This window comes from Entamoeba invadens, assembly GCF_000330505.1.
Source record: "Entamoeba invadens IP1 unplaced genomic scaffold scaff_1105074725849, whole genome shotgun sequence".
Lineage (NCBI taxonomy): Eukaryota > Evosea > Mastigamoebida > Endamoebidae > Entamoeba > Entamoeba invadens.
In genome coordinates, this window is record NW_004440189.1 from 296,609 (window position 1) to 319,329 (window position 22,721).

At 35.9% G+C, this 22,721-nt stretch overlaps 14 protein-coding genes across 14 annotated transcripts; 7 read left to right on the forward strand and 7 right to left on the reverse strand.

Annotated features, from left to right (window-relative positions):
* Nucleotides 1-1,070: 1,070 nt before the first annotated feature.
* Nucleotides 1,071-1,694, forward strand: EIN_224160 (hypothetical protein; the record flags this gene model as incomplete). The annotated part of the gene is made up of 1 exon (XM_004254896.1): nucleotides 1,071-1,694. The coding sequence occupies one exon, from the start codon at nucleotides 1,071-1,073 to the stop codon at nucleotides 1,692-1,694; it is 624 nt and encodes a 207-aa protein (XP_004254944.1).
* A 99-nt stretch (nucleotides 1,695-1,793) lies between these two features.
* On the reverse strand, nucleotides 1,794-3,007 carry EIN_224170 (hypothetical protein; the record flags this gene model as incomplete). The annotated part of the gene is made up of 2 exons (XM_004254897.1): nucleotides 1,794-2,779; nucleotides 2,953-3,007. 2 exons carry the CDS (start codon nucleotides 3,005-3,007, stop codon nucleotides 1,794-1,796), a joined length of 1,041 nt encoding a protein of 346 aa, XP_004254945.1.
* A 46-nt stretch (nucleotides 3,008-3,053) lies between these two features.
* EIN_224180 (zeta-coat protein, putative) lies at nucleotides 3,054-3,584 on the forward strand (the record flags this gene model as incomplete). Its single annotated transcript, XM_004254898.1, has 1 exon — nucleotides 3,054-3,584. The coding sequence occupies one exon, from the start codon at nucleotides 3,054-3,056 to the stop codon at nucleotides 3,582-3,584; it is 531 nt and encodes a 176-aa protein (XP_004254946.1).
* A 496-nt stretch (nucleotides 3,585-4,080) lies between these two features.
* EIN_224190 (progesterone-induced-blocking factor, putative) lies at nucleotides 4,081-5,910 on the forward strand (the record flags this gene model as incomplete). The annotated part of the gene is made up of 1 exon (XM_004254899.1): nucleotides 4,081-5,910. One exon carries the CDS (start codon nucleotides 4,081-4,083, stop codon nucleotides 5,908-5,910), a length of 1,830 nt encoding a protein of 609 aa, XP_004254947.1.
* Nucleotides 5,911-6,001: 91 nt separating this feature from the next.
* Nucleotides 6,002-8,371, reverse strand: EIN_224200 (hypothetical protein; the record flags this gene model as incomplete). The annotated part of the gene is made up of 1 exon (XM_004254900.1): nucleotides 6,002-8,371. The coding sequence occupies one exon, from the start codon at nucleotides 8,369-8,371 to the stop codon at nucleotides 6,002-6,004; it is 2,370 nt and encodes a 789-aa protein (XP_004254948.1).
* Nucleotides 8,372-8,609: 238 nt separating this feature from the next.
* EIN_224210 (hypothetical protein) lies at nucleotides 8,610-9,106 on the forward strand (the record flags this gene model as incomplete). Its single annotated transcript, XM_004254901.1, has 2 exons — nucleotides 8,610-8,680; nucleotides 8,728-9,106. The coding sequence occupies 2 exons, from the start codon at nucleotides 8,610-8,612 to the stop codon at nucleotides 9,104-9,106; spliced, it is 450 nt and encodes a 149-aa protein (XP_004254949.1).
* A 195-nt stretch (nucleotides 9,107-9,301) lies between these two features.
* Nucleotides 9,302-10,090, reverse strand: EIN_224220 (phosphosulfolactate synthase, putative; the record flags this gene model as incomplete). Its single annotated transcript, XM_004254902.1, has 1 exon — nucleotides 9,302-10,090. The coding sequence occupies one exon, from the start codon at nucleotides 10,088-10,090 to the stop codon at nucleotides 9,302-9,304; it is 789 nt and encodes a 262-aa protein (XP_004254950.1).
* Nucleotides 10,091-10,580: 490 nt separating this feature from the next.
* EIN_224230 (AP-3 complex subunit sigma-2, putative) lies at nucleotides 10,581-11,264 on the reverse strand (the record flags this gene model as incomplete). Its single annotated transcript, XM_004254903.1, has 2 exons — nucleotides 10,581-10,796; nucleotides 10,989-11,264. 2 exons carry the CDS (start codon nucleotides 11,262-11,264, stop codon nucleotides 10,581-10,583), a joined length of 492 nt encoding a protein of 163 aa, XP_004254951.1.
* A 187-nt stretch (nucleotides 11,265-11,451) lies between these two features.
* On the reverse strand, nucleotides 11,452-13,122 carry EIN_224240 (hypothetical protein; the record flags this gene model as incomplete). Its single annotated transcript, XM_004254904.1, has 1 exon — nucleotides 11,452-13,122. One exon carries the CDS (start codon nucleotides 13,120-13,122, stop codon nucleotides 11,452-11,454), a length of 1,671 nt encoding a protein of 556 aa, XP_004254952.1.
* Nucleotides 13,123-13,291: 169 nt separating this feature from the next.
* EIN_224250 (histone H4, putative) lies at nucleotides 13,292-13,720 on the forward strand (the record flags this gene model as incomplete). Its single annotated transcript, XM_004254905.1, has 1 exon — nucleotides 13,292-13,720. One exon carries the CDS (start codon nucleotides 13,292-13,294, stop codon nucleotides 13,718-13,720), a length of 429 nt encoding a protein of 142 aa, XP_004254953.1.
* A 159-nt stretch (nucleotides 13,721-13,879) lies between these two features.
* On the reverse strand, nucleotides 13,880-14,373 carry EIN_224260 (hypothetical protein; the record flags this gene model as incomplete). Its single annotated transcript, XM_004254906.1, has 2 exons — nucleotides 13,880-14,137; nucleotides 14,218-14,373. The coding sequence occupies 2 exons, from the start codon at nucleotides 14,371-14,373 to the stop codon at nucleotides 13,880-13,882; spliced, it is 414 nt and encodes a 137-aa protein (XP_004254954.1).
* Nucleotides 14,374-14,655: 282 nt separating this feature from the next.
* EIN_224270 (hypothetical protein) lies at nucleotides 14,656-15,363 on the forward strand (the record flags this gene model as incomplete). The annotated part of the gene is made up of 1 exon (XM_004254907.1): nucleotides 14,656-15,363. The coding sequence occupies one exon, from the start codon at nucleotides 14,656-14,658 to the stop codon at nucleotides 15,361-15,363; it is 708 nt and encodes a 235-aa protein (XP_004254955.1).
* A 520-nt stretch (nucleotides 15,364-15,883) lies between these two features.
* Nucleotides 15,884-17,803, forward strand: EIN_224280 (long-chain-fatty-acid--CoA ligase, putative; the record flags this gene model as incomplete). The annotated part of the gene is made up of 1 exon (XM_004254908.1): nucleotides 15,884-17,803. One exon carries the CDS (start codon nucleotides 15,884-15,886, stop codon nucleotides 17,801-17,803), a length of 1,920 nt encoding a protein of 639 aa, XP_004254956.1.
* Nucleotides 17,804-17,944: 141 nt separating this feature from the next.
* On the reverse strand, nucleotides 17,945-22,537 carry EIN_224290 (hypothetical protein; the record flags this gene model as incomplete). Its single annotated transcript, XM_004254909.1, has 1 exon — nucleotides 17,945-22,537. The coding sequence occupies one exon, from the start codon at nucleotides 22,535-22,537 to the stop codon at nucleotides 17,945-17,947; it is 4,593 nt and encodes a 1,530-aa protein (XP_004254957.1).
* Nucleotides 22,538-22,721: the final 184 nt, after the last annotated feature.

The following is a 22,721-nucleotide window of genomic DNA, read 5'->3' on the forward strand; positions in this document are numbered from 1 at the left end:
ATTCTCGATTTAATATTTGGTTTATCATAATTATGTTTTCATAATATAAGTTTATTGTTTTTTAAATAAATTAAAAGTCATTTGATTTTTTGACAAGTTTAACAAACTTTGAATGAGATTAGAAATTTCTTTGATTAAAATCAAAACTTCAACCATATTTTATAATAATAATCATTGTATTCAATTGTCAATTTCATTAATGTAACCAAAATGTTTTAATCACATTGATCCAAATGTTAATCACATCAGAACCATATTTTAATCATAAAATATAATATATTTATTTTATAAACTATATTTTTACTTAAAATTATATAACATGTTCAAATAATTTATTAATAAGATTTTATCGATATACATTATAAAGTAACTATATACATTATGGTTACTCTACCTTATTTAAAACTTAGCCTTATACAAGATTTTTCCAAATAAATTGTAATTAATATTAACCATTATTTAGTTTAATAATCCAAATAAAACATTAAAAACTATTTTATTTTTAAATTATTAAAAATAGTTTTTATTAATTAAAATATATTTAACACTTTAAATAACATTGAACATAATTCAAGTGGTCTAAAAATCGGGAACTCTCGAGTTTATTAAATAAATTTACATTTTTTTAGAGATTGTATTATGTGCATAAACTATAGACAAGCCAAAAAAGGAACATGATTAAATAATGGATTAATATCCCTGTAAAAACAAGCCAAAACAAAAACAAGGGCGTTATTTTAAGTGTTAAAAAAGTTTTGCATAAGGTAGAGTAACCATTAGGCTTCGCACCTGAAAATTTTATTATTAAAAATTAGTTAATAAAAAAGCTAATAAAACGGGAAAGAAAAATTGCCCCGTTTTATTAGCGTTTTCGATACTAATTTTTGGCAATAATAATCTCGGGTGCAAAGCCTAGTAACCATCCAGTACTTCATACTAATTTATAGCATTGAATTATTGAGTAAAAACCATTAATAAAAATTTAGATAATTGTTAAACACAAACAATTATTTAAGTATAATTTTTTATTATAAAACCCTAGTAACTTTATAAACAGTATAAAGCTAAACATGGGAAGAAACCCATACAACCAGACTGTCCACAAAGAGCGTAAACAACCAAACGGGTTAAAAGGTACGTTGCAACGCAGAAAAGATTTCATTCACCGTTCTCGCATCAAAAAATTGCAGAATGAAACAAAAGTATATTTGCAACGACAGGCAACATTAAAAAACCCTGATGAATACAGCTCTAAAATGGACGAATATGTCATAGACCGCAAAAAGCACAGAATGGTTAGAAGAGACGAGAACGATGCCGAGTCAATAAAAGATCTCGAACACATCTTAATGGTTAAGAAAAACGCACTCCTTCGACTTCAAAAGCGGTTATTATTCCACCGAAGCAAAACAATCGTATACAACAAAGCTGGTGTTCCTGAAAAGGTTGAACCGTGCGATTTGATTGATGTCACGCAAATCTACGAAAAAATAGACGTGTCACATGAGCTCGAGAGAAAAGAGGCTGTCGAGGAACAGATTAAGCTTTTGAAGCAAGACATTAGAAAGACTGAGCAGACACTCTTAAATTCACAAATCAAAGCTAAAGAAAATGACAAACGAAAGAAGTATGAGGCAAAGACGTTGACTGGTGATATTATAGCTACTGTTTACCAAACACCAAGAAAACGTTAGGGTGGTTGTATCTATTTTGATTGAGTCGTTTTAAGTGTTAAATTTGGTAAGATATAATAAAAATAGAATATGTACGCAAACAAAAGCGAGAAAGAACAATTACACAACTCTTATTGTCCAAGAGCCTTGTTTTGTGGCTTGCTTAAGATAAACCGGTGTTTCCTTTCTCTCCGGAGATAGGCGAATGATTTGGGTCCCAGACACAATTGTCTTTTCTGCTTCAAATTCAACCGTCACAAAAGGGAAATCAGAAACACACGGAACCACACCATCTTGGTATGAGAACTTCAAAGAACCCGTCCCAATAACGGAATAGCGCACTTTGTCGTGATAACTGAGAAGATCCAAAACCCCATTTCCATCAATGGTCCTCACGGTTGTGATATGGCTTGGTCGATGGAATATCAAATAGCACTTTCCGATTACACGTTGTGTTACTGATACAACAAATTTGATGTAATTTTCGTTTTTCTCGACTTTCATCTGGATCAAAAATGGTGGGTTTACTTCTTTGTGCATTTTGTATGAGAGTACACGAGTAGTTCCGAACAAGAGTGGGATCGATACAAAACCATTCTGTGGTTTTGTTCCATAAAAAACTACATCTTCCGGGTGTTTTAACACGAAGTTGAATTGTTGTGGTACAGAGCTTTTAATGTTTATAATACCAGAAATGTTCCCATTGCTGCTGAGTGTTTCAATGTGTTCGACAAAAATTCCATCATTCTCATTTCCACTAAACATTTGAGACAATGAAAAAGTGGAGACTAACGGGGAGACAATGTGGTACGGTTTAAGGGATATCTTTTTTGTCAATTCGTCGATAATCTCACTTACTCGAATAAGGTTTGTTCGTATTTCGTTTTCGTTCGTCCCGTTGCATAGATCTCCAATGGCTGTTGCTATTTGTTGCAGCAAAGAGATGCAGATGGCAACGGAGTAGTTTTTTTCTGTGAATGTCAAGAAGTGCAGTCCGTTTCTGATGTACCTCACAAACAGCACATCATTTGATATAACAAAATTGTCTCTTTCGTTGTTTAGCAAATTCTGTACGTAAAAATCGATGCACTTAAGATACTTTTGTTCTACACATTAATTTTTGAAAATTCCTCGCCATTAAGCCTTAAATGTTGTTTCGTTCCGAGTTTCAGAGAACGTTAAGTTGAGATTGAGCAAAAAAAGTGATGATCATATCTCAACTTCTCAAACTACACAACGTAAGAATTAAAACAGTGGAACGAAAATGCATTTAACAAACGGATAGATTGAAAAAGGACATCACCTGAGGTGTTCAAAATCACAACGCTTTCCATCAAAATCACCTTTCTGATTTTTCAGATCTCCCAAACTGAAAAATCAATGACCAGCCCAACAATTAAGGCACTCCTCATTACGGACCTCGATGGAAAGCGCCTGTACAGTAAGTTCTACGACAAAAATCCGTCCGTCCCTTTAGCAAAACAGATTGACATTGAAGAGCGCATATCAAAATCCGTCGGGATGAAAGGGAACAGCGAACTGTTTTTGTTAGACAAATACGTTGTGATATACAATACCGTCTCGGACCTGATAATCGCGGCACTTACAGACCCCAACGAAAACGAATTATTTGTGAACACGGGACTGAGTTGCATTGTCGATGCGTTCAACATCATATTTAAAAAGGGATTTGATAAGAAAGTTGCCCTCGAGTTTTACGATAAAGTGGCAATCACCATCGACGAAGTCATTGACGACGGAATCATTCTTGAAGTCGACCCAGAAGCTGTCGCAAATCGGGTTAATTTCAAAAATGTTGAGGGAAGCGAATCGAGTTTTGCTGACGTAAGTCTCAGTGGAGCACTCAGTTATGGAAAAGGTTATTTACTCGGGCTTTGGAGGGGAAAGTAAGAGTCTTATTCCAATTTTTACTCAGCAGTTCTTTAGTTTATTTAATGGTTTTCGTTTAAATTTATATTAGATTATATTAGCTTCACTTTTTTTGTAGTTCGTTGTTTTATTTGTGTTATATATAACATTTTCGTTTTTTGGATAGAATTAATTAATGAGTTGTATAAATAATTAATAATATCTATTTAATTAATTATTTATTAAATATTTTTATTATTTCAAATTATTATTCAAAATAGTTAATAAATAATTCTTTTATGACTTAACTTACTTATTATAATTAATAATGAATTAATTATTAATTAAGAAAATGAATTAATTAAAAAATATGATATTTTTAATTATAAAAAATAAAAAGATGGTAATAACATGAAACAAATGTCCAACACTAAAAATACTAAGAAAGAAAATAATAAAAAAAACTAAAGAACGAAAATCAAAGAACATATAAAAAAGAAAAAACAAAAAAGAACTTGAAAATACGTATTATTTTGGAATGGTAAAAATCAACATACTTGTAGTGTTGCTTTTTGGAGTTCTTTGCCTTGGGAAAAATGCCGTTATTGCTCTGGACCCCGAGACATCGAAACACGTAGAGAAAGTAGTCGAGAAAGAGATGCAAAAAGCGTATGCCGACAGTTTCCGTACGACGCCGAAGGTGTTTGGGAATCGCACACAAGAGGAATTGATTCACAAACAGTTGCAACGGAACAGGACCAAAGTGACGAAAAAGGCCGTATTGAATATCACTGCGGAGATTTTAAAAGTCGAGACCAAGATAGCGGAATTGAACCAAAAGCAAAGCGAGTTGAATCGAACAATTGAATTTTCAAAGACACGGTCATCCGTAGAGAAGAGCGGGATCACCGCCACCCTGAAAACCAAAATCGAAGAGTACAACAATAACACTAAATTGATGAATGAACTTTCGGAGAAGAAAAGTAAATTGAACGACTTGCGTGTTGAATATGTGAGAACACTCGAAGAGGCTAAAACAAATATCGAGACGATGGCTGAAGAGATGAGAACACGGAGAAGACTTGTGAATGACTTGGAACGTAAAAATAGACGAAAACAAGAGACACAAAAAGCTGTTGAAGAAGTCCGAAAGGTCGAGTATAAGAAGTTGGTCACCAGAATTAAAGAACTTGAAAATACTAAGGACGAAATTAGAAGACTTCAAACGGGAGAGGAAATGAAACTTTTGGCACTAAGAAAGAGGGAAGCAAAGATCAGAGAGATTAATAGAAGAAAGAGACTGATACTTGCAGAACAACTGAAGGCCGCGAAGATCACTCGGAACGCGGAGATGATTACAATGATATACAAACAACTTGCGGAACTGAAGACGCACAAATTAAGTCAAATATCGTGTGCAAGAAAAGCGTTTGAAGACTACAAAGAGAAGAAGAGGATCGAATTGTTGAAGAAAAAGGAGAAGATCATCGACAAAAAATTGTTGGCGGAGCTTGTCGAGAAGAAAGGGAAATATCTCCTTGACACAAGACGTGTTGTCCAAGAGGAAATTGATAAGTTGAGACTTGAGAAAGAACTGTTTGACCACGAAAGAGTTGTCGAAGGGAAGAAATTGGCCGCCCTCATGAAGATACAGAAAAAGGAAATTGAAGAAGCGAAAAGGCGGGTTGCGTTTAAGAAGGTCATGTACTCGAAGAAAAGAGAAGAATTGTTGAGACAACAAATGCGAACGATGTGGAAGAAGGAAGACCAATACGAGAACGAAATGAAACGAAAAATCTTGAGTCAAGCCGTCAAATCAAGTAAGAAAATGATCACAAAACAACAAATGTTGAACGACAAACTCAAGATCTTGGATAATTCCGTTCAACTCAAAAAGAAAATCTTGAAGTTACAGTCACAAGACGCAAATTTGCAAACTGTGAAAGAACGCATTGAGATCCAAAAGTTGAAGGATGAGTTCTACAAATTGTCTGCATTGAAGGAAAAGCAAAAGATGCAATTGAAAGCTTCACAAGAGTTTTTGAAACACAACACTCATCTTGATGATTTGGATGAAGTCGAGCAGAAGGCTAATATTGCTATGGTCACTAACATCTTGAAGAGAAAAGGTGTTCAGAAGAGTGTGATCAAAGAATCCAAATTGAATGCTAAAGAAGCTTTAAAAGACTTTAAAGACAAGTTGCAGAAGGAGTATATGCTCAAGAAGAAGGTCCTTTATTTGAAGAGATGCTTGAGAGCTCGAATTGCAGTCAATGACGAAATTAAGAAGAAACAAATTGAAAATAAGTTGAAGGAGATGATCCGTAAAGCAGTTGTTGCCAGAATCCAAACCGCCTCATCGACATGAACATTGAATAACTAATGGGTATGACATTTTCTATTTTTATTAGTTATTTACCATTAAATGATAGTTCAAGAGATAACAACTGAATTAACGTCTAATCAGTGAGTGCACAGACCAACTCGTCGGTGGAAAAATGATTGAGGGAGTACGCTACCACTTTTTGGTTGATTTCTTGAGGAAGACGTTTGATGGTGGAGACAATGAAGTCTTTCCATTCGCCACGCTTTTGTTGGTCCTTTTCATTTGAGTAAGAATCGACAAAGGAATTTAACACGGGGGAGATGTCAGTGAGTATTGTGTATTTAGTCAATGATTTCTTAAGTGATGGATAACACTTTGAAATGTTTGACACGTTTTTGTAGAGCAAAAGTGTTTGAGTGATGAAATTGTTTTCTAAAGAAGTTACTTGGCAGACGTTAAGAGTGTTGAGTAATATTAAGTACATGTCTTCATTTATATTTGGTGTATTACACAGCTTTTCAAGTACATTTATAGAGTCTTTTGTGGGGGTTACATCATTTGGTAACATTTCGATTAAGGAAGCGATTGCGAAGTGTTGTCTTTGTGTTGTTTGAATAGTAGTCATCTTGAGTAAACACTCAAGAACCCAACTCTTCCCTTCATTATTCGAACACAAAAACTGAATCATGTTCTTCACATATTTGAATGAATGTTTGCCTTCTATAGTCTCTACAATTGACTTTGGTAGTCCATATTTTTTTAACGCGGAAATTGTAGTCATGTTCTCCTCTTTATTTGCATCAAACTTCATATTTTCATAATCAGTAAATTTGGAGGGATCTCCTCCATACCATAATACCATCAAAATCCACGTCTCAGTATGCATCTTTTCAAGATCTTTATACAACAAATCGTCACTCCACATGGGAAGTAAATGACTCAAAAACTCCTCATTCTTCTCTTCTTCACTCTCTTTACAGACTTTCTCGACACTCTTCTTATAGAACAAGACAGAGGCGGACAAGGAGTTGGACTGACTCCCATAGCTGTCTTCTTTAATACGTCGTTCATTGTATTCCACTACTATTTTGTCGTTACACTTCCACCACCTGCCATTGTCTCCTTTAATGATTGACGTATAATGCCCCGCATTGACATTACCACTGTGTAAGATGATTCCACTCAGTTCCATATTCTCGTTGTTCCAATTGAGTGCCAATGGAAACTCAAAGTACTTATTCAACTTATAGTTGATTCCTCCTTCACTTGTTTTATTGTGGTTGATACCTATGATTAAAACTTCAGGAGTCGAAAAGGTAAGTGTCTTTGTATGTTCAGTCCTTTCTTTACAATTTTGACACTCGACGCCACTCACAGACTCTTCTTCTGTCATCTTAAGAAGTGCATCTTCGAATGTGTCACTGTGGACACAATCAATTCGAATTGATGAAGAATTCTCAGACGAAGTTCTCGACGTTCCACATTTTGTACATTTCAAAGTGCTGTTGATAATGATCTGATAACTCTTCACGTCACTTGCATTCTCTTCACGAATGGACTCAAGTAGGTTGGTGAGGAAAAGATATGAGTCGTCTTGTATGCCCGTCTCAATACTTTTTCCATCACCTAAGACATTTTGAATGACATCTTTTGTGGTCACATAACTTTCTTCGTGATTCATGCGTTCAAATAACGTTTTTAAAACAGCGTGAGACCCTTTCGAGTCACTTTTTAATACCCATTCTCTAAAGTCTTTATTCGCGTGGAGTTGTTGTATTGCAGAGTTGATGTAACACGTCGCACCACAATTCTCCATTCCACAAAATTCATGTTTCGTTCTTTTCTTCTCAAAGATACTCTTCGCGCAGTCAATTTCGATCTTTTTCAAATTGTTGAGTAAGTTTGTTAGTATACCATTTTTCTCTTTAAGTTGGTCTAAAAGAAGGTGCAGAGTCTTTCTTAAGTCTTTGAATTGTAATGGATCTTTTCCTATTAATGGACTGAATATATCATCCGAGTCTTTCAGAATGAGTTTTTCAATTTCTGGCTTCGATGATATCGCGTGGATAAGGATTTGGTAACACTCATATAAGACCGCATCTGTGTCATCTAGGGTATCTCGTTTAAGATGGTGCTTGATCACATCAATTGTTCTTGAAATAATGACTTCCAAAAATCCATTAGGAAGCGTTTGGAAAGGTGCGTATATCACCAAATATCTCACGAAGTTGAAATATGGAATTTTTGTCGTGTCAGTCAACTTAATGTAATGTGGAAAGGCGTAATATCCCAACACAGGGTTCTCAAATATGAATTGAATAATCTTTTCGAATAAAACATACCCATTATTAGATAGCAAATGTTCGTCCAGTGTTTTAATAAACTTGAATGCGTCTTCTTTTGTTTCGACTTTCTTTGTAATGTCTGGTGAAGGGGGATATAGTGGTTTGTACAACAGCGTTTTCTCCGTTTTCTCTTGTGGTTTCTCTTCTATTGATGTCATTAACTTTTAAGTTGTTCTACAAGCTTCATTCTTCTTTAATAACCACAGTAATAACAAATATACTATTAAATATTAATTTATTTTCAGTACAACATTATTACTAAAATTAACAACAGTATTAATAACAGTATGATAAAAACAAAAAATGGTATTAATAATGTTATTTGATTGTTTTTAAAAATGTTATTAAAATGTTATATCATTTTAAGACATTTACAAAGAACTGAGAAAAAGAGAAATGGGTGAATTAAACAAAGCTGTTGAAGTGATTAAAGCAATGGAAGTGGAATACGGGAAGATAACCATTGAGTTTGTTTTGTGTAAAAACGACGATATATGGCACAACTGACAAAAAGGGTTTTAGCTGCGGTGAAAGACTCAAACGAAATTCAAAGCCGATTGGCTATTTGTTTACAACGAACTCAACGAATCATCGACGGCGTCACAGCACTACACTCAAAGCAACTGTACATCAACCAACGAAACAAACAAATCAAAGCCCAACAACAAAAAGTGAGGGAGGCACTTGTTGCGTTCAGAACACATTTGACACCTCAAGAAGTCGAACACGTGAAAAAGCTTGAAGAGCTATCTAAACAACTTGAGGAGTTTGCAAAGGCAAACACTGTCGATGTCAATGTCTCTGTTGATATCGAAGAAAGGTATCTTATTGAATTGAAAGCGTCCCTCAAAACACAAAGGGATTTCATTATTCAACTCCAGACGAAGGCTTGACTGATTGTTTTCTTTTACTTTTTACTTGTTTTAATTATATTATATTTTATAATTCAGAGAACTATAATATTATTTGTTGATCTGTTTTAAAATTTAATATAATAATTCTATATTATAAAATACATTATTCATATTATAAGTAGTAATAACACTTATTACGTGGGATTTAAACATAAAGTATTAAAAAAGACCAATTTAGAACTTTCCTGCAAGAATTTGGGCAAAGGTGTCTCCTCTCAACCCGTTTCTAAGTGCTTCAAGCGCAATTGCATCAGTGGGAGCAATATTCCCAAGATTGACGTTAATGCCAAAAGTGTCAATGAGCCAAGCTTGTTGACTTTTCATTGGGGCCTCCCACATCACCTTCTTGGGATCAACAGCCTTACACAAATAGTCGACCATATCCTTGTTAACACTCCCGTCCTTGTTATAAATTCCAGTGGTCCCACTCTCACGTGCTTCGATAATCACAACCTTTGATCCGGCAGCAAGTTCGGCCTTCATTGAATCAGTCCACTCCTCTTTGGTGTATTCTCGGTCTTTACACTTGTTGCCCACTTCCGATAAAACATAGTAGCCATGTTGGGTGCATTCCTTGATTATTTCAATCTTCTTCTCGGCGCCCATCTCGTATGAGCCATCACTCACTTCAACCATCTTGATTCCAAACTCTTTCATAATTTTGTGAAACTCTGGCATCTTGTTTCTTGCAATGAACGCTTCTAAAAATGTTCCTCCTACATACATTTCAACGCCATACTTTTTGTAAATAGCAAGTTTCTCTCTGAGTCCACCAGTAAAAACAGAGGTACCGAATCCAAGCTTAAGAAAGTCGATATATGGTGCGGCGGTGATGCACAAGTCCTCGGTCTCATGCGGACCAAGACCTTTGTCCATGACCATTGTAAAACCGTGGTCTCTTGGCTTGTGTGTTCTTGGTGGGAGAAAGTCGATCATTTTCATCATTTCGGTGGCGTCGGTCATTTGTTGTTTTCTGTTCTTTTTGCAGTACTTTCTTCGCTCAAATATCGTGTCGTTCGGCTTTCCTCAATCTATTTTCTGACTTTGCTAATTTATATTTATCAACTTTTTTACTTCTCATTTGTTAATGAAAATGTACAATATGTGTATTGTATTTGTAACTATAAGTATAATATAATTGATCATTTTCAATCTTTTTTTTGACCAATTCGAGATTAAAATATTCTTATAGAACAAAAAAGCATTACGAAAAAATTGAAAAATAATGAAAAAACGGAGATTTGTTTTTTTCAAATAACAAGATTGCTACTTAGTTTCCCTTTCTAGTTTCAACGGAAAACAAAGTTATTAAAACTATTTTGGAATTTTTCATAAATTAAACGGTTTTTATTAACTTAATTTTTAATAGTTGAAAATGAATCAATCACTATTCCCACTTAATATTGTGGAACGACTCAAACGAAAACAAAATGAAAAATAAGAAATGATCGAATTAAACGTTCACAGCAGTCTGTTTGATGGCCGGGGCGTCTGTTTTCTCGAGTGTGGCTTGTTCCGTTAGGACTTTGACGATATTGTCCGTGTCTATATTAAGTATCAAACCCGCTTGAATGAATTCATTGAGGACATAATGTACTCTATCAGCGTGGAATACAAGGTCCAACTCGCAGACGTTTTCAAAACACTTATCAAGAACTTCTACAATTTTCTGTGTGTCAAATTTTAGTTGTTTTTATAATTTAATTCTAATTTAAAAGTAGAATTCACTATCTAGTTTCATTAGTTTAAAATTATAATAAACTATAGTTTATTGTATTTACAAAAGAAATTTAACTTTTAATTAAAAAAATACTACAAAATAATATAGTAAATTTATTATAAATTAATTATAAACACAAACTTGAATGAGAGAGTGGATGAAGAGCTCGTTTTCATTATCGTCGAAGACACAGACGAAGCTGAGTGTTGCGTACGTCCTACACACAGCAGTAATTCCCTTTTCTCCCCAAATAGATTGAGGGACAGAAATGATGTTACACGATTTTCCAGTTCTTTTGCACATAAGGGCATACATGTCTCTCACGACTTTCTGTTGTTCTTCTTCCTTTGCGTGGTTATAGAACCGCACCAAACGGATTTTTCCCATGTTGTTGATAATGAAAAAAGCCTTGATCATTGCCTTTTCTGTTTTACTAGTTCTGTTATTCTTTAATTTTCTTAGTAAAATTCTTTGGACTTTTTGTTACTATTTGTATACTATAATTTAGTATATTTTTTGGATGTATGGAGAATAATAAAATCTATTATAAACATACCATTTCAGAATCATTCGAAATAACCTATTAACTATTAATAAAAAGTTATTAAAATCCTTGCATTTCAGCGAGGAACAATGTCTGCCTTCTTTTCATTTCCTTTGCGGAATCTTTGAGCATCAAAACAGTCCCATCATTAATGGTAACTATGAAACTCCCTTCGTCTATATCTAACATATGTACGGCCGTTATTTTTCCATTGAGATTAATACTTTCAATAAAAACTAATTCATCTCTTCCACGTGGCTTTTTGTTTTTCATGTGAATATAAATAGTCCCACTTTCTGCCGTGACTACCAAAACGATATTTCCGATGGTAAGAATATGTGTCACGTCAACGGAATATTTTCCATACGGTTGTTGAAATACGTCTTCATTTCGTTTTGGAGAGATGTCACTAAACACCCCGTTTTTCTCTTCAAGGGCGACTATCCATTGCCCAAATGTTAAATAATGAGTTATGCCATTACTTTCTAAAACCGAAACCATTGCCGATATATTATATAATTTCTTTTGATCAGTGTTATGTGAAATTAAATGAATCAATTGAGAGAATGTTAAAGATTTTAAATCCCAAATAACTACTCGACCTTCACACGATGCCGTTAAAATGCGGTTTTGGCTGGTTTGAGCAATGATGTCCACGTCATCCTCGTGGATTGATTTTCCGTTGACTTCGAGTTTTTGGAGAAAGTGAGAATTCGTTGGATTTTGTGTGTCCATCAAAAAGACGTGGATTTCGTTTTGTCGTGAAATGAACAAATAGTTTTGGTTGTTATAAGTAATGACTTCGGACGTTTTGTAATAATCATCGCTTTCTCTTAAAATGATACAAAGGGGCATTTCGTTCTGGATAGTCCATAAAGCTATTTTTTTATCATTTGCAATAGTAACGAGGATATTATCGATGATGTGGATTTTTTTGATCATTCCATCATGTACAGTATTTGAACCTTCTTTGACAATCCATTCGTCTTGTTGATTTTCTATAAATTCCGTGAACGAGATTTTATGGAGATCTTTACGAAACGCGACGCATAAAACGCCATCTAAAAAGACTACATCTCCTATAGCTCCACTTGATATCATTTTACTCTCACAATCAAAATTATATTTTTCAAACACTTCTTTAATATAATTCTCAGCTGTTGTCAATAAAATATACTCAGTTGATGGCGTCAATTGTTTGAATTGTATTTGAAGATCTTGATGCATCTTTTTGAGTTCATCCATTTCATTTGTCAGACTTGCCAATTCTGCGTCGATCTCTTCCTTTTTCTTTGCCTCTGCGGTGTAGTCGTCGATGATATTGTTCTCTTTCAGTATCGGCGTCGTGTCTATTACTTGTCCAGTTTTTTGCAATGAAATGATCCCGCGCGACAGTCTTGCTTTATTCACTCGTTTGATCTTCTCCTCCGTCTCTTCAATAACTTCCTTCAGAAACATCGCAAACTTCTTTGCGCGGAGTTGTCCAGTCGCACATGATTTGATTGTCACCGACTTGAGTATAACTCCACTGAAGTAATTAAAGACTGAAAGTCTTCCAGAGTGGTCTCCTATTGCAAAATACTTGTCGTTGTTATATTCAAAGAAACAGAAGGAGTCGACATTACTCGAGTCGCTCAGTGATGAGCCTGATTTTTGAGGGTCTGAGTTCCCTCGCGTGATATAACTATATTCATATGAAAATTGGCACAAAGGCTGTGAAGACGACCACATGACGTTCAAAAAAACTCGATTTACAAAAAAAATTCAAAAATACAAAATAAATCAAAAAATACAAAAATGATATTCAAATGTTATTAAAAACTGTCACAAAGGAATTAAAGATTGAGAGATGGAGAAATGGGAGGAACGGTGTTTTTTCTCTTTTCGAGAAAAAGAGAAAATGTGCAACCCTAAATTGAGGAACTATAAAAAGACGGAAAAAACTAAAAAATCAAATCGTGATTTCATCATGGCAACAGAAACCGGAAGTGGAAGAGGAAAAGGAGGCAAAGGAGTAGTACTTGGAAAGGGTTCCAAAGGTGCAAAAGCGTCCAAAGGAGGAAAGAGAATCAGATCGAAGCCTGGACAACAAGACGCGTTGAAAGGAATCACCAAACCCGCCATTAGAAGACTTGCGCGTAGAGGTGGTGTCAAGAGAATTAATGGCCTTGTCTACGAAGAAACTCGAAACGTGTTGAAGCAATTTTTAGAGCAAGTCATTAGGGACTCGGTCACTTACACTGAACATGGAAAGAGAAGAACTGTGACTGCAATGGATGTTGTGTACGCACTTAAGAGACAGGGCAGAACTCTTTATGGATATGCTTAATTTTCTTTGTTTTCTCTTTATTGGTTTTCATTCCATTTTGATTGACATTTGCAAAACGAAAAATGGTGTCTTAATCATCTTTTAAAGTCAAGTTGTCACAATCACAACGAGATTGACTAATTGTGCGGAATGTGGGAAAATAAGGGTGAGGAAAATGAATTAAAGTGCACGTCTTCGTAAAACGGCTCTCATCACACATCCGTCACCAGCAACAGACTGGACGACGGAGAACCACTTGAACAAAATTTGTGGAGACGCGGGGATGTAGGTCGCGTCTTTGTTTTCTGAAGCACCAAGTCCTTTGTAGACATACATCAACAGCCAATCCTGCTGGTCCGAGCTGAGTTTTTCGACAACTTCTGGCTTAACATCTTTGACATTGCAAAGGACTGAAAGGACTGCGGCGGCATTGTCCTCCTGTTTGTTAGTAAATGAAACAATAAGCAGAAAACATAGTAAGGACGAGAGCGTAAAGCCAATTATTAAGAGAAACAAACGCACACTTTGGTATCTTTGCATCCCAATGGGATAATGTCGAATATTTGGTTGAGGCACTCGTCCAACTGGATTTTGCCCTTGATAAATTGGTCAGCGATATCAACGTGCTGTTGGACTTGAGCGGAATAGTCGATTACCTTATCTTCGTCTCCCATCTGTTTATAAATATTCAGTTCCTTGTCGTTTTTAACGTTTCATCTTGAAAACTTGGACTTTAGTTTTTTTGTTTGGCTATTTTTATAACATTTTAAAAATTTCTTTTTTTGAAAATGTTATTAAAACTATATTATTGAAAATGGTAATTTTAAACTTACCATTAGAATTTGTCTTTTAATTTGAATTGTTTATTTTGAGATTTATATTTATATGATTTGAATATAGTTTTGGTATAATATACCAATGGTTTTAATAAAAAAAACAAAAAAACTAAAAGGTCAATGGAGTGTGAAACGTTGGAGAAAGTGTTGGCCTCTGTCAAAGAACAAAAGCAGCAATTGGTCGAGTCGCTTGTTTCAGAGCATTTAGCCATTGAAGAAATCAAAGAAAACTGCAAACAAATCGCAAACCTCCAAAGTCAAATTAAACAATTAGAGAAAAAATTGTACGAAAGGTCAGAGTTCCATTTTGACCCATCGCAAATGCAAAAACGGTTTGATGCTTTGCGGAGAGTAGAACAATCGAAAAATCGACTCAACCGGGCTTACCAGCGAAATTTGGCACTCAAAGCCGAGAAGAGTCGCCTCGAGAAAATAGATGAAGAGAAGAAACCGGACATCAAAAGATACCAAGAGATGGAAGAATACCGCAAAGCCGATTTTGAGAAAGCGTTTTATGAAGTTAAAGACGCAATCGATGAGATGCAGAACAACGAGTTGATGTTGAGAATAGAAAGTCTTAAGAAGGAGAAAGTCAAACGTCTTATTTTGGAGAATAACCAGACGGTCAAAATTCTCGCTGAAAAGCTCGAGGAGTTGACAGGTCAACAAGTGCCACAGGTTGTTATCAATAATGAAGAAGACGAACAAATGGAAGTGGAACACCAAGAACCAATCGAAAACCCAGTCAAGAGTACTAAAATTATTTATAAAAATCTCCCACTGAAGTATGTCATTCATGGAACTGAAAGTACGCCAGAAGCGCAATGATATTTGATTGTTTTCTTATGTGTTTTCTCCACTTAAATACCTTTCTGTTCTTGAATCTTCTCATTTTATCAAAATCACATCGCATCAAAAATAGTGTTGGAATAAATTAAATATAAGACAATAAATATTGTATTATATTTTATTATTCAATTTAATATTTTTGCTAATACACTTTTTAAGTAGAACAAAACAATAATTCTATTTATGAATAATAGATTTTTTTATATTTAAATTATGAAAACAAAATGCAAATTAATAATTACTATAATTGAGTAAAAAAGCACAAAATATCACTTTTCCCAAAAACTCGAACCAAAAGAAGTCAACAATAACCCACAAAATTGTTATACAAAATAATTGACCCGATTTATAGTAGAAAAAACATTATTTTTATAGTACAATTTCGGGTATACACAGTCACTAAGACAACATTACCTCTGAATGGTTCAAATTTTTGTTTACTTGTGGAATGAGATACTATTATTGTTCGGACTACTGTTATCTTATTATATCATCGATTATGGAAGACCATAGTACACACACAATATACATCAATCCTGACGAATTTGAAGCGAATGGGAATGAATTATTAATAAGCGACCACCCTTACATTCATTCTCCAATAGATGCTTTGGAATATTGGACGTTAGACAATCCCACTCTTCCATTTCTTGGCGAAAGAGAATATTTACAAGATGGAAGGCGTGGCCATTATTATTTTAGAACATATGGAGAGGTCTTGGAATACTCACAAACACTTGCAAAAGGACTTCTTAAACATGGAATCAAAAAAGGAGACAATCTCGGTTTCTTCTCTTCGAAACGACTTGAGTGGCATTATCTCTTCATTGCTTGTAGTTACATTGGGGCAAGGATATGTACATTATATGACTCTCTTGGGGATGAGTCTTTGCAATACATATGTACTCATGCTGAACTTAAAGTCATTTTTACTTCAGAAGATAAAGCTTGTGTTCTTCAAAGAGTCAATTGCTTTCAGAACGTCATTATTATGGAAGACTATGACACTCCGGTTCAAGAGAAGTATCAGAGTCTCTTAACATTTAAAAGTGTATACACTGATGGAGTAAATTCAAATTATTTATTAAAAAAAGTGTCACCAGAAGATGATGCACTTCTTATGTACACAAGTGGCACTTCTGGAAAGTCTAAGGGTGTATTATTAACACATCAAAATTTGATAGCTTGTGCTACTAGTCTTGTACAACGGATACCACTTGAGATCCTTCAACTATATAACAGACAGACACACCCAATGGTTAGTATGTCTTTTCTCCCACTTGGCCATGTCTTTGCTATAGTTTTAGAAATGACTATTTATAGATTGGGTGGTGTCATTGGGTTAATGTCGAAAGGGATACCAACACTAGTTGAAGACATCAATATGTTAAGGCCAACCGTGCTCGCCGCAGTGCCTCGTGTGTTACAAACGATTCATATGAAAGTGATGGAAGGCATAAACAACTTGAGTTGTGTTGAGAAGGTATTGTATCACACGGCTTATAAAACTAAAGAACAGTTGCTCCTTAGCACCCCGACATTACTCACGCCGGAGTTCGACAACATCTTTTTCAAAAGAATAAGAGACAAATTTGGGGGAAGACTTCAAATCATAATATCAGCAGGAGCTCCTTTACCGGAGGGAATAGCTCGATTTTTTAGAGTAGTAATTGTCGATGCTTTATTCATTGGTTATGGACTCACTGAAACGTGTGGGATGGGACTTGCATCAAGATTTTGTGATGGTGTCCAATTTACTACAACAGGACGGCCATATCCAACATGTCAAGTGATGTTAAAATGTGTACCTGAGATGGGGTTTTGTACAAGAAACCATCAATGCTGTGGAGAAATTTACTTGAAGACCACGGCTGGGTTCAAAAGGTATTACAAAGAAAGTGAAAAGGTTAATACAGAAAGCATTGTGAATGGGTGGATTAAGACAAATGATATTGCAGAATACAAAAATGGCGATTTTGAGATCATCGCGAGAGCAAACAACGTCTTTAAATTGTCTCAAGGAGAATACGTCTCAACAGAAAAGATCGAGAATATCCTCCAAGAGTCCATTTTTGTTCACGACATCTTTGTGGATGGAAAGTCGGTTTTGAATTATTTATATGCAATTGTTGTTCCAAATGAAATTGCGATTCGAAGCGAATACAAATCAGAAACAAGTAAAAACTTAAATCTGGAACAATTGTGTCATGAACCCACAGTCATTAAAATGGTGTTAGACAATTTATCCAAAATTGCTACCGAACACAACCTAAAAGGCTTTGAAAAGGTCAAACGACTAATTCTCCATCCCATCCCCTTCGACACCAAAAGAGACTTGATAACTCCATCTCTCAAGATAAAACGGACAAACATCAGAAAATATTTTGAACAAGAAATTAGTCTTCTTTTAAAAGAGTAACCTCTTGCTTCGAATGTTTAATAAACAATAGTATTTTTCTATTCTCTTAATAGTATTTCCATATAGTTTTATTTATAGTAAAAATATAATTCAAATGGAAAATTCAATAAATAAGATCTATAGTATTCAATAGATTAAGTATTATTTATTTCCATTAGTGATCTGTTGTGATGTCTTGATGACAGCGTCCGCTACGTTTAACAATGAAGTCAAGTTTTGTGGCGTCGTACAGATATCAATAACACCACAATCTACATCCATATCAACATCAGTAACTCCATCACTCGCATCATTGACAGATATACCCATTTCTACACCATCACACTTCACTACGATATCTTCACCTATTTTCACTTCTGTGTCTCGGAGTAACCCTATTATATTCAACTTCTCTTCTAATGCCTCCGCTTTATCTTTTATGGTGACGACACCAAGTCTTGCGGTGACATCTCTGATATCAATTCGTGGCGTCTCGATGACAAAATCAAATCGAATCTTTCGAGACACACTTGCAGTCTTCTCTATGAACTCGACTGTCTTTCCTTTGAGTGCACTCATAATTTTCGATGCATTATCGTAGTACTGTGCCGCCCGTATTATGGCTTTGTCATTGAAAATCGCGTGTATTTGGGAGAGCTGTCCAGTAAAGACAGAAAGACACTTTGCCTTTTCATACGAATACGAGAAAGTCCCCATGTCGACATTATTCAAAGTCGACAAAATGGTCACTTCCTCTGCTTTTGCCGTCAGTGTTCCTATTGTCCCAGAGACTTTCGTATCTTCCCCGCGTGAGACGGTCTCGACAAAACTCTTTGAAAGGGTGAATGTTGTGAAGTCGCCTTCTTTGTCGTTTAAGATGAAGTTGATGCCATTCATAAGAAACTTGAATGTGAATGTTTTGTCCTCTAGAATACGTTGTACACTCACTCCCACATTCTCTACTGTCATATACTTCTTTTCAACTCCGAAAAATGTCATCAATTTGAGTAAAGTCTCTTGCGTGAGTCTAATATTCGAAGAGTTCCCAAAGGCCAATGTGATCTTCTTTTCAGTCGCTAAAGTGTCAAATGTGAACTTCAAGAAGTTGTTCCCCGCATTTTGATCCACCCAAAACAACTTCTGTTTGTTGTTTAATAAGTCAATAAAAACACCATTTTGGACATCGACTATATGATTGGAACAATCTGAAGGAAGACCAATGTATTTGTACTTCATATTATCGAAACTCATGACACCCAAATCATCTTCTTTACTCTTAATATTCAATTCGGCTTTATCAACATCAGCAGTGAAGACTCGACTTCGAATCGAATTCAATTCCTTTGCATTGACCGTCATGTCTGGATGGTATTTGATTAAGTCTTGGTGCTTGTTAGGCTCGTCCAAGTTGATCATAATAAGTCCAACCAATTCTCTGTACCTTTCTGGCGTCAAGTCGATATTCCCATTTGGTATTTTCAAGTTGATTTCCCACGCCGGGAAGTCCACTGCTTGATTCTCGTCATCCGGAAACGTGAAGTCAAAAACAACTTTTTCAGCAGCGGGTTTGTCATCAAACCGAACGTTTTCGACACTCAACGACTTCGTCGAGAGAATTTGTTCTTCCCACGTGCTTTGTAAAGCCAATGAATCAATCTTCATATCAATAGCTTCATCGCTATACGATGCGACTGGAATAGTAAGAGTCACATCCCTTACCTTAGCTTCTAAGTTCAATCTGTCATATTGATATGAAGGGGTATTAGATGGAAAGACTCTCACTGAACAGATGTGAAGTAAGTCGAGGAGCCAACTGTATATTTGTTGGATGAACAAATTCAAATACACAAAGGTGACGTGTTCCGCCTCTAATAACATATAATGTTTGAAGCGCTGTTCAATTGCTTTGGCCTCAGAGGAGTGGGTGTATATAAATTTGAATGGCGTTGTACCCGTTTGTGCTAATTTAGGGTATACCTTCCCACTTAGTGTGTCATCTATAGCAAAGATCTCTTTAAAACTACCTTTGACTGTGATGTCGGGAGTGACGTCTTTGTTATTGTCAATGATGATATCGATCAGTCCACCAACAGCACTCCCATGACCAAGTGGAGTTCCTCTATTCTTCAGTTCTAAGTCAATTGCCGTGAACTGAATCTGTACCTCTACAACCTTCTGTTTCTTCTTGTTGACAACGACCTGTTGAGTGTTTTGTTGAGGAGAAGTGTATATGAAGTGGAGGATATGGTCCAAATGTGGCAAGTCGAATCTGATGATTGATTGTGATGCTCTGAAAACTGCTTTAATAGGTTTATCGTCTTCGTTCAAGAAGCTCATCGAAACAAGAGCTTCTGAGGTCTGTTTTTTCGAGAAGAACACATTTCCGTTTTCATCCGTCACAACAACATCAGAGAAATTGAAGTCTGCGGATGTCTTAGTGTCTTTGACAAGTGAAGTCATTTCAAGACCCTTTGCTTTGATATCAAAAAGAAGTTCATCAGTTTTCTGTGATATGAGTGCACTGAGTGTTGGGATCTTCAGAAAGATTTGGAACTTGACGAAGTCTTCAGGTATTTGGATATTGTCTTCCCCAAGTTCTTCTGAGTCATCTGTATTGAGTAAGTCTTGTATAGCTTCTTTCTCACTCTTTGGTTGCGGCTTCTGTTCTTTAAACATCATTTCCATGGTCTCCATTTGCTCCGCTGAGATGTGACTTTTGATCTCGTCAAAGCAACAATTGACAATGACTCCAGGTGAGAACGTGCCCATTTTGTTCTTCATCTCCTTCCAACTTAATAACGACTTTTGCACTTCAAAATTGAGTGCCGTCTTCTCAAGAAGTACTTCCGCCTTCTCATTTGATACAAGTTTGCAGTTAATGTTAGTTATACTTGCTTTATAAGTGTCATAGATTCCAGTCCGTTCACATGTTTTGACCTCAATAATGCCAAGGTCGACATGAATCTCCTGTTCGCCAGAGTGAATGATAATATATGGTGTGTGGATAGTTGCTGAAGCTGTTACTCTGATGTGTTCATCTAAAATGCTCTTGATGTTGACTGAAGGAAGACTAATCCCTACTTGTCCGTATGTTTCAACAATGTCAAGCGCTCTCAAAACGTTCATTAACTCCTCTACCATAACCTTGTTGTACACAATCCGTGTTGGACGCAACTGGATTTCAACGACAAAGTCACTTGTCGTCTTTTCATCTTCTTTTTCGCTGGTCAATTTGATCTCAAACAGTTTTTCAGCCTTGTTTGTAGCTTGGAAAATGTTTGGATACTTCTTGTCAGTCGTGCTTTTGACGAGAAAATCGCCAACTACACCATTTGCAGTGAACCCAATCGTTTTCTTCTCAACACTACATACCACTCCACAAATCTCAGAACTCACAAACGCATCAGCGCTGCCTTTCCCAAACAACCCAAGACACACTTTATTGATCTCTACACTGAACAACAGTTGTTTCAACTTCTTCGTATCGATAAAGTCTTCGTCATCAGAAGCCCCAAGAAAGGTGTGGATGTCTTCCGATAACTGTGAATTGACTTCTGCAGAATACCCCATCCAGCTCCATATCCCATTTGTATTCTTCTTTGCTTCGTCAGTCTCCGTCTTTGCATAATTCCGCAAGTAAATGATTTCCTTTACCGACAAGTCTTTCTCCAATTCTGCAAATCGTTGTTTGTCCGTCTCTGTTGGTGTGTCATTAAGAACACGAGTGTAGATGTCAGTGTATTCTTGGCGCTCCGTCTTACGCTTCTTCTTGTATTCGTCACTCTCTTTATATCTCTTCTTCCGCACTTCAGCTAAAATACTCTCCTTTGCAAAGACCCACCATTTCTTGGCAGTCTCCGCACTAACCGCCTCGCTTGGGCGGAGGATATTTCGTGTGCTTTGACTACACTTCCCTTCAAACAATTTCTGTTGCTGCATAAGACTCTTAGCATCAATGAGAACGTCTTGTGTCACATTCACTTTGATCACTTCGAGAAGTACTTTGGCCAAAACAGGGAAGTCCTCGTCTTTGTCTGATAACGTCAGTTTCATTTTTGTAGTCAAGTCTTCGAGGATCGAGCTTTTAGGAAGTGACGTCTTCAAGTCATCGAATTTGTCTTCTTTTGTCTGGCAATGATACACACGCATCTTCACAACTTCAGCAATTTTGTAATTCACACCAGTCGCATCAATCACAAACGTCGAATTCCACTTCTCGTCTGTGGAATACAATTTGATTGATTCTATAGAAGTCCCTATTGCATATCGTAATCCAGTCCACGTGTTAACTGCTTCATATCGCACATGAATGTTACTCATGTCGATCTGCATGTTGTTCAATATCTTTGTGAACAGTCGTTGTGTCATAGTGCTTTTGTCTGAACTAATCTCATAGTTACGAAGTTGCCTCTGCTTCGACGCTTGTTCTTCATCTTCAAGTTGTGACGCTACTACACTTGCATCGACGCTGTAATCAGTCGTCACAACTATAGTCACATCTTTAATTTGTACAACAACAGGCTGTGAGTTCAACTTATTCCATGGAAGGTGGAGTGACATTTTCCCAACCGTTCCCTTGATAACTTTGAGAGGGACACCAACAAGAAGGTAGCTGAAAGCGTTTTCGTTGATCACAAGATTCTCCAAAGTGACATCCCCGGCCCACAAAGAAACTTGCAAGTTCTGTGAGTTAAGTCCGCTGATATACTTTCCAAAGTATCGCATCAAAAGGTCCGAGACTATTGACTCAAACATTATACTCTACTTATTTAGAGTTCATCTCATTGTGTTATAAGTATACTAACTAGTTCTCCAACTAGTAATTTACTATAAAACGGTAGTATTGAATCGACAAATAAGTCACAAGAATTAATAATTTCTAATTAAATAATGATTAAAAAGTATTAATTAATAGAAAAAGAAGAAATAGACTCAAAAA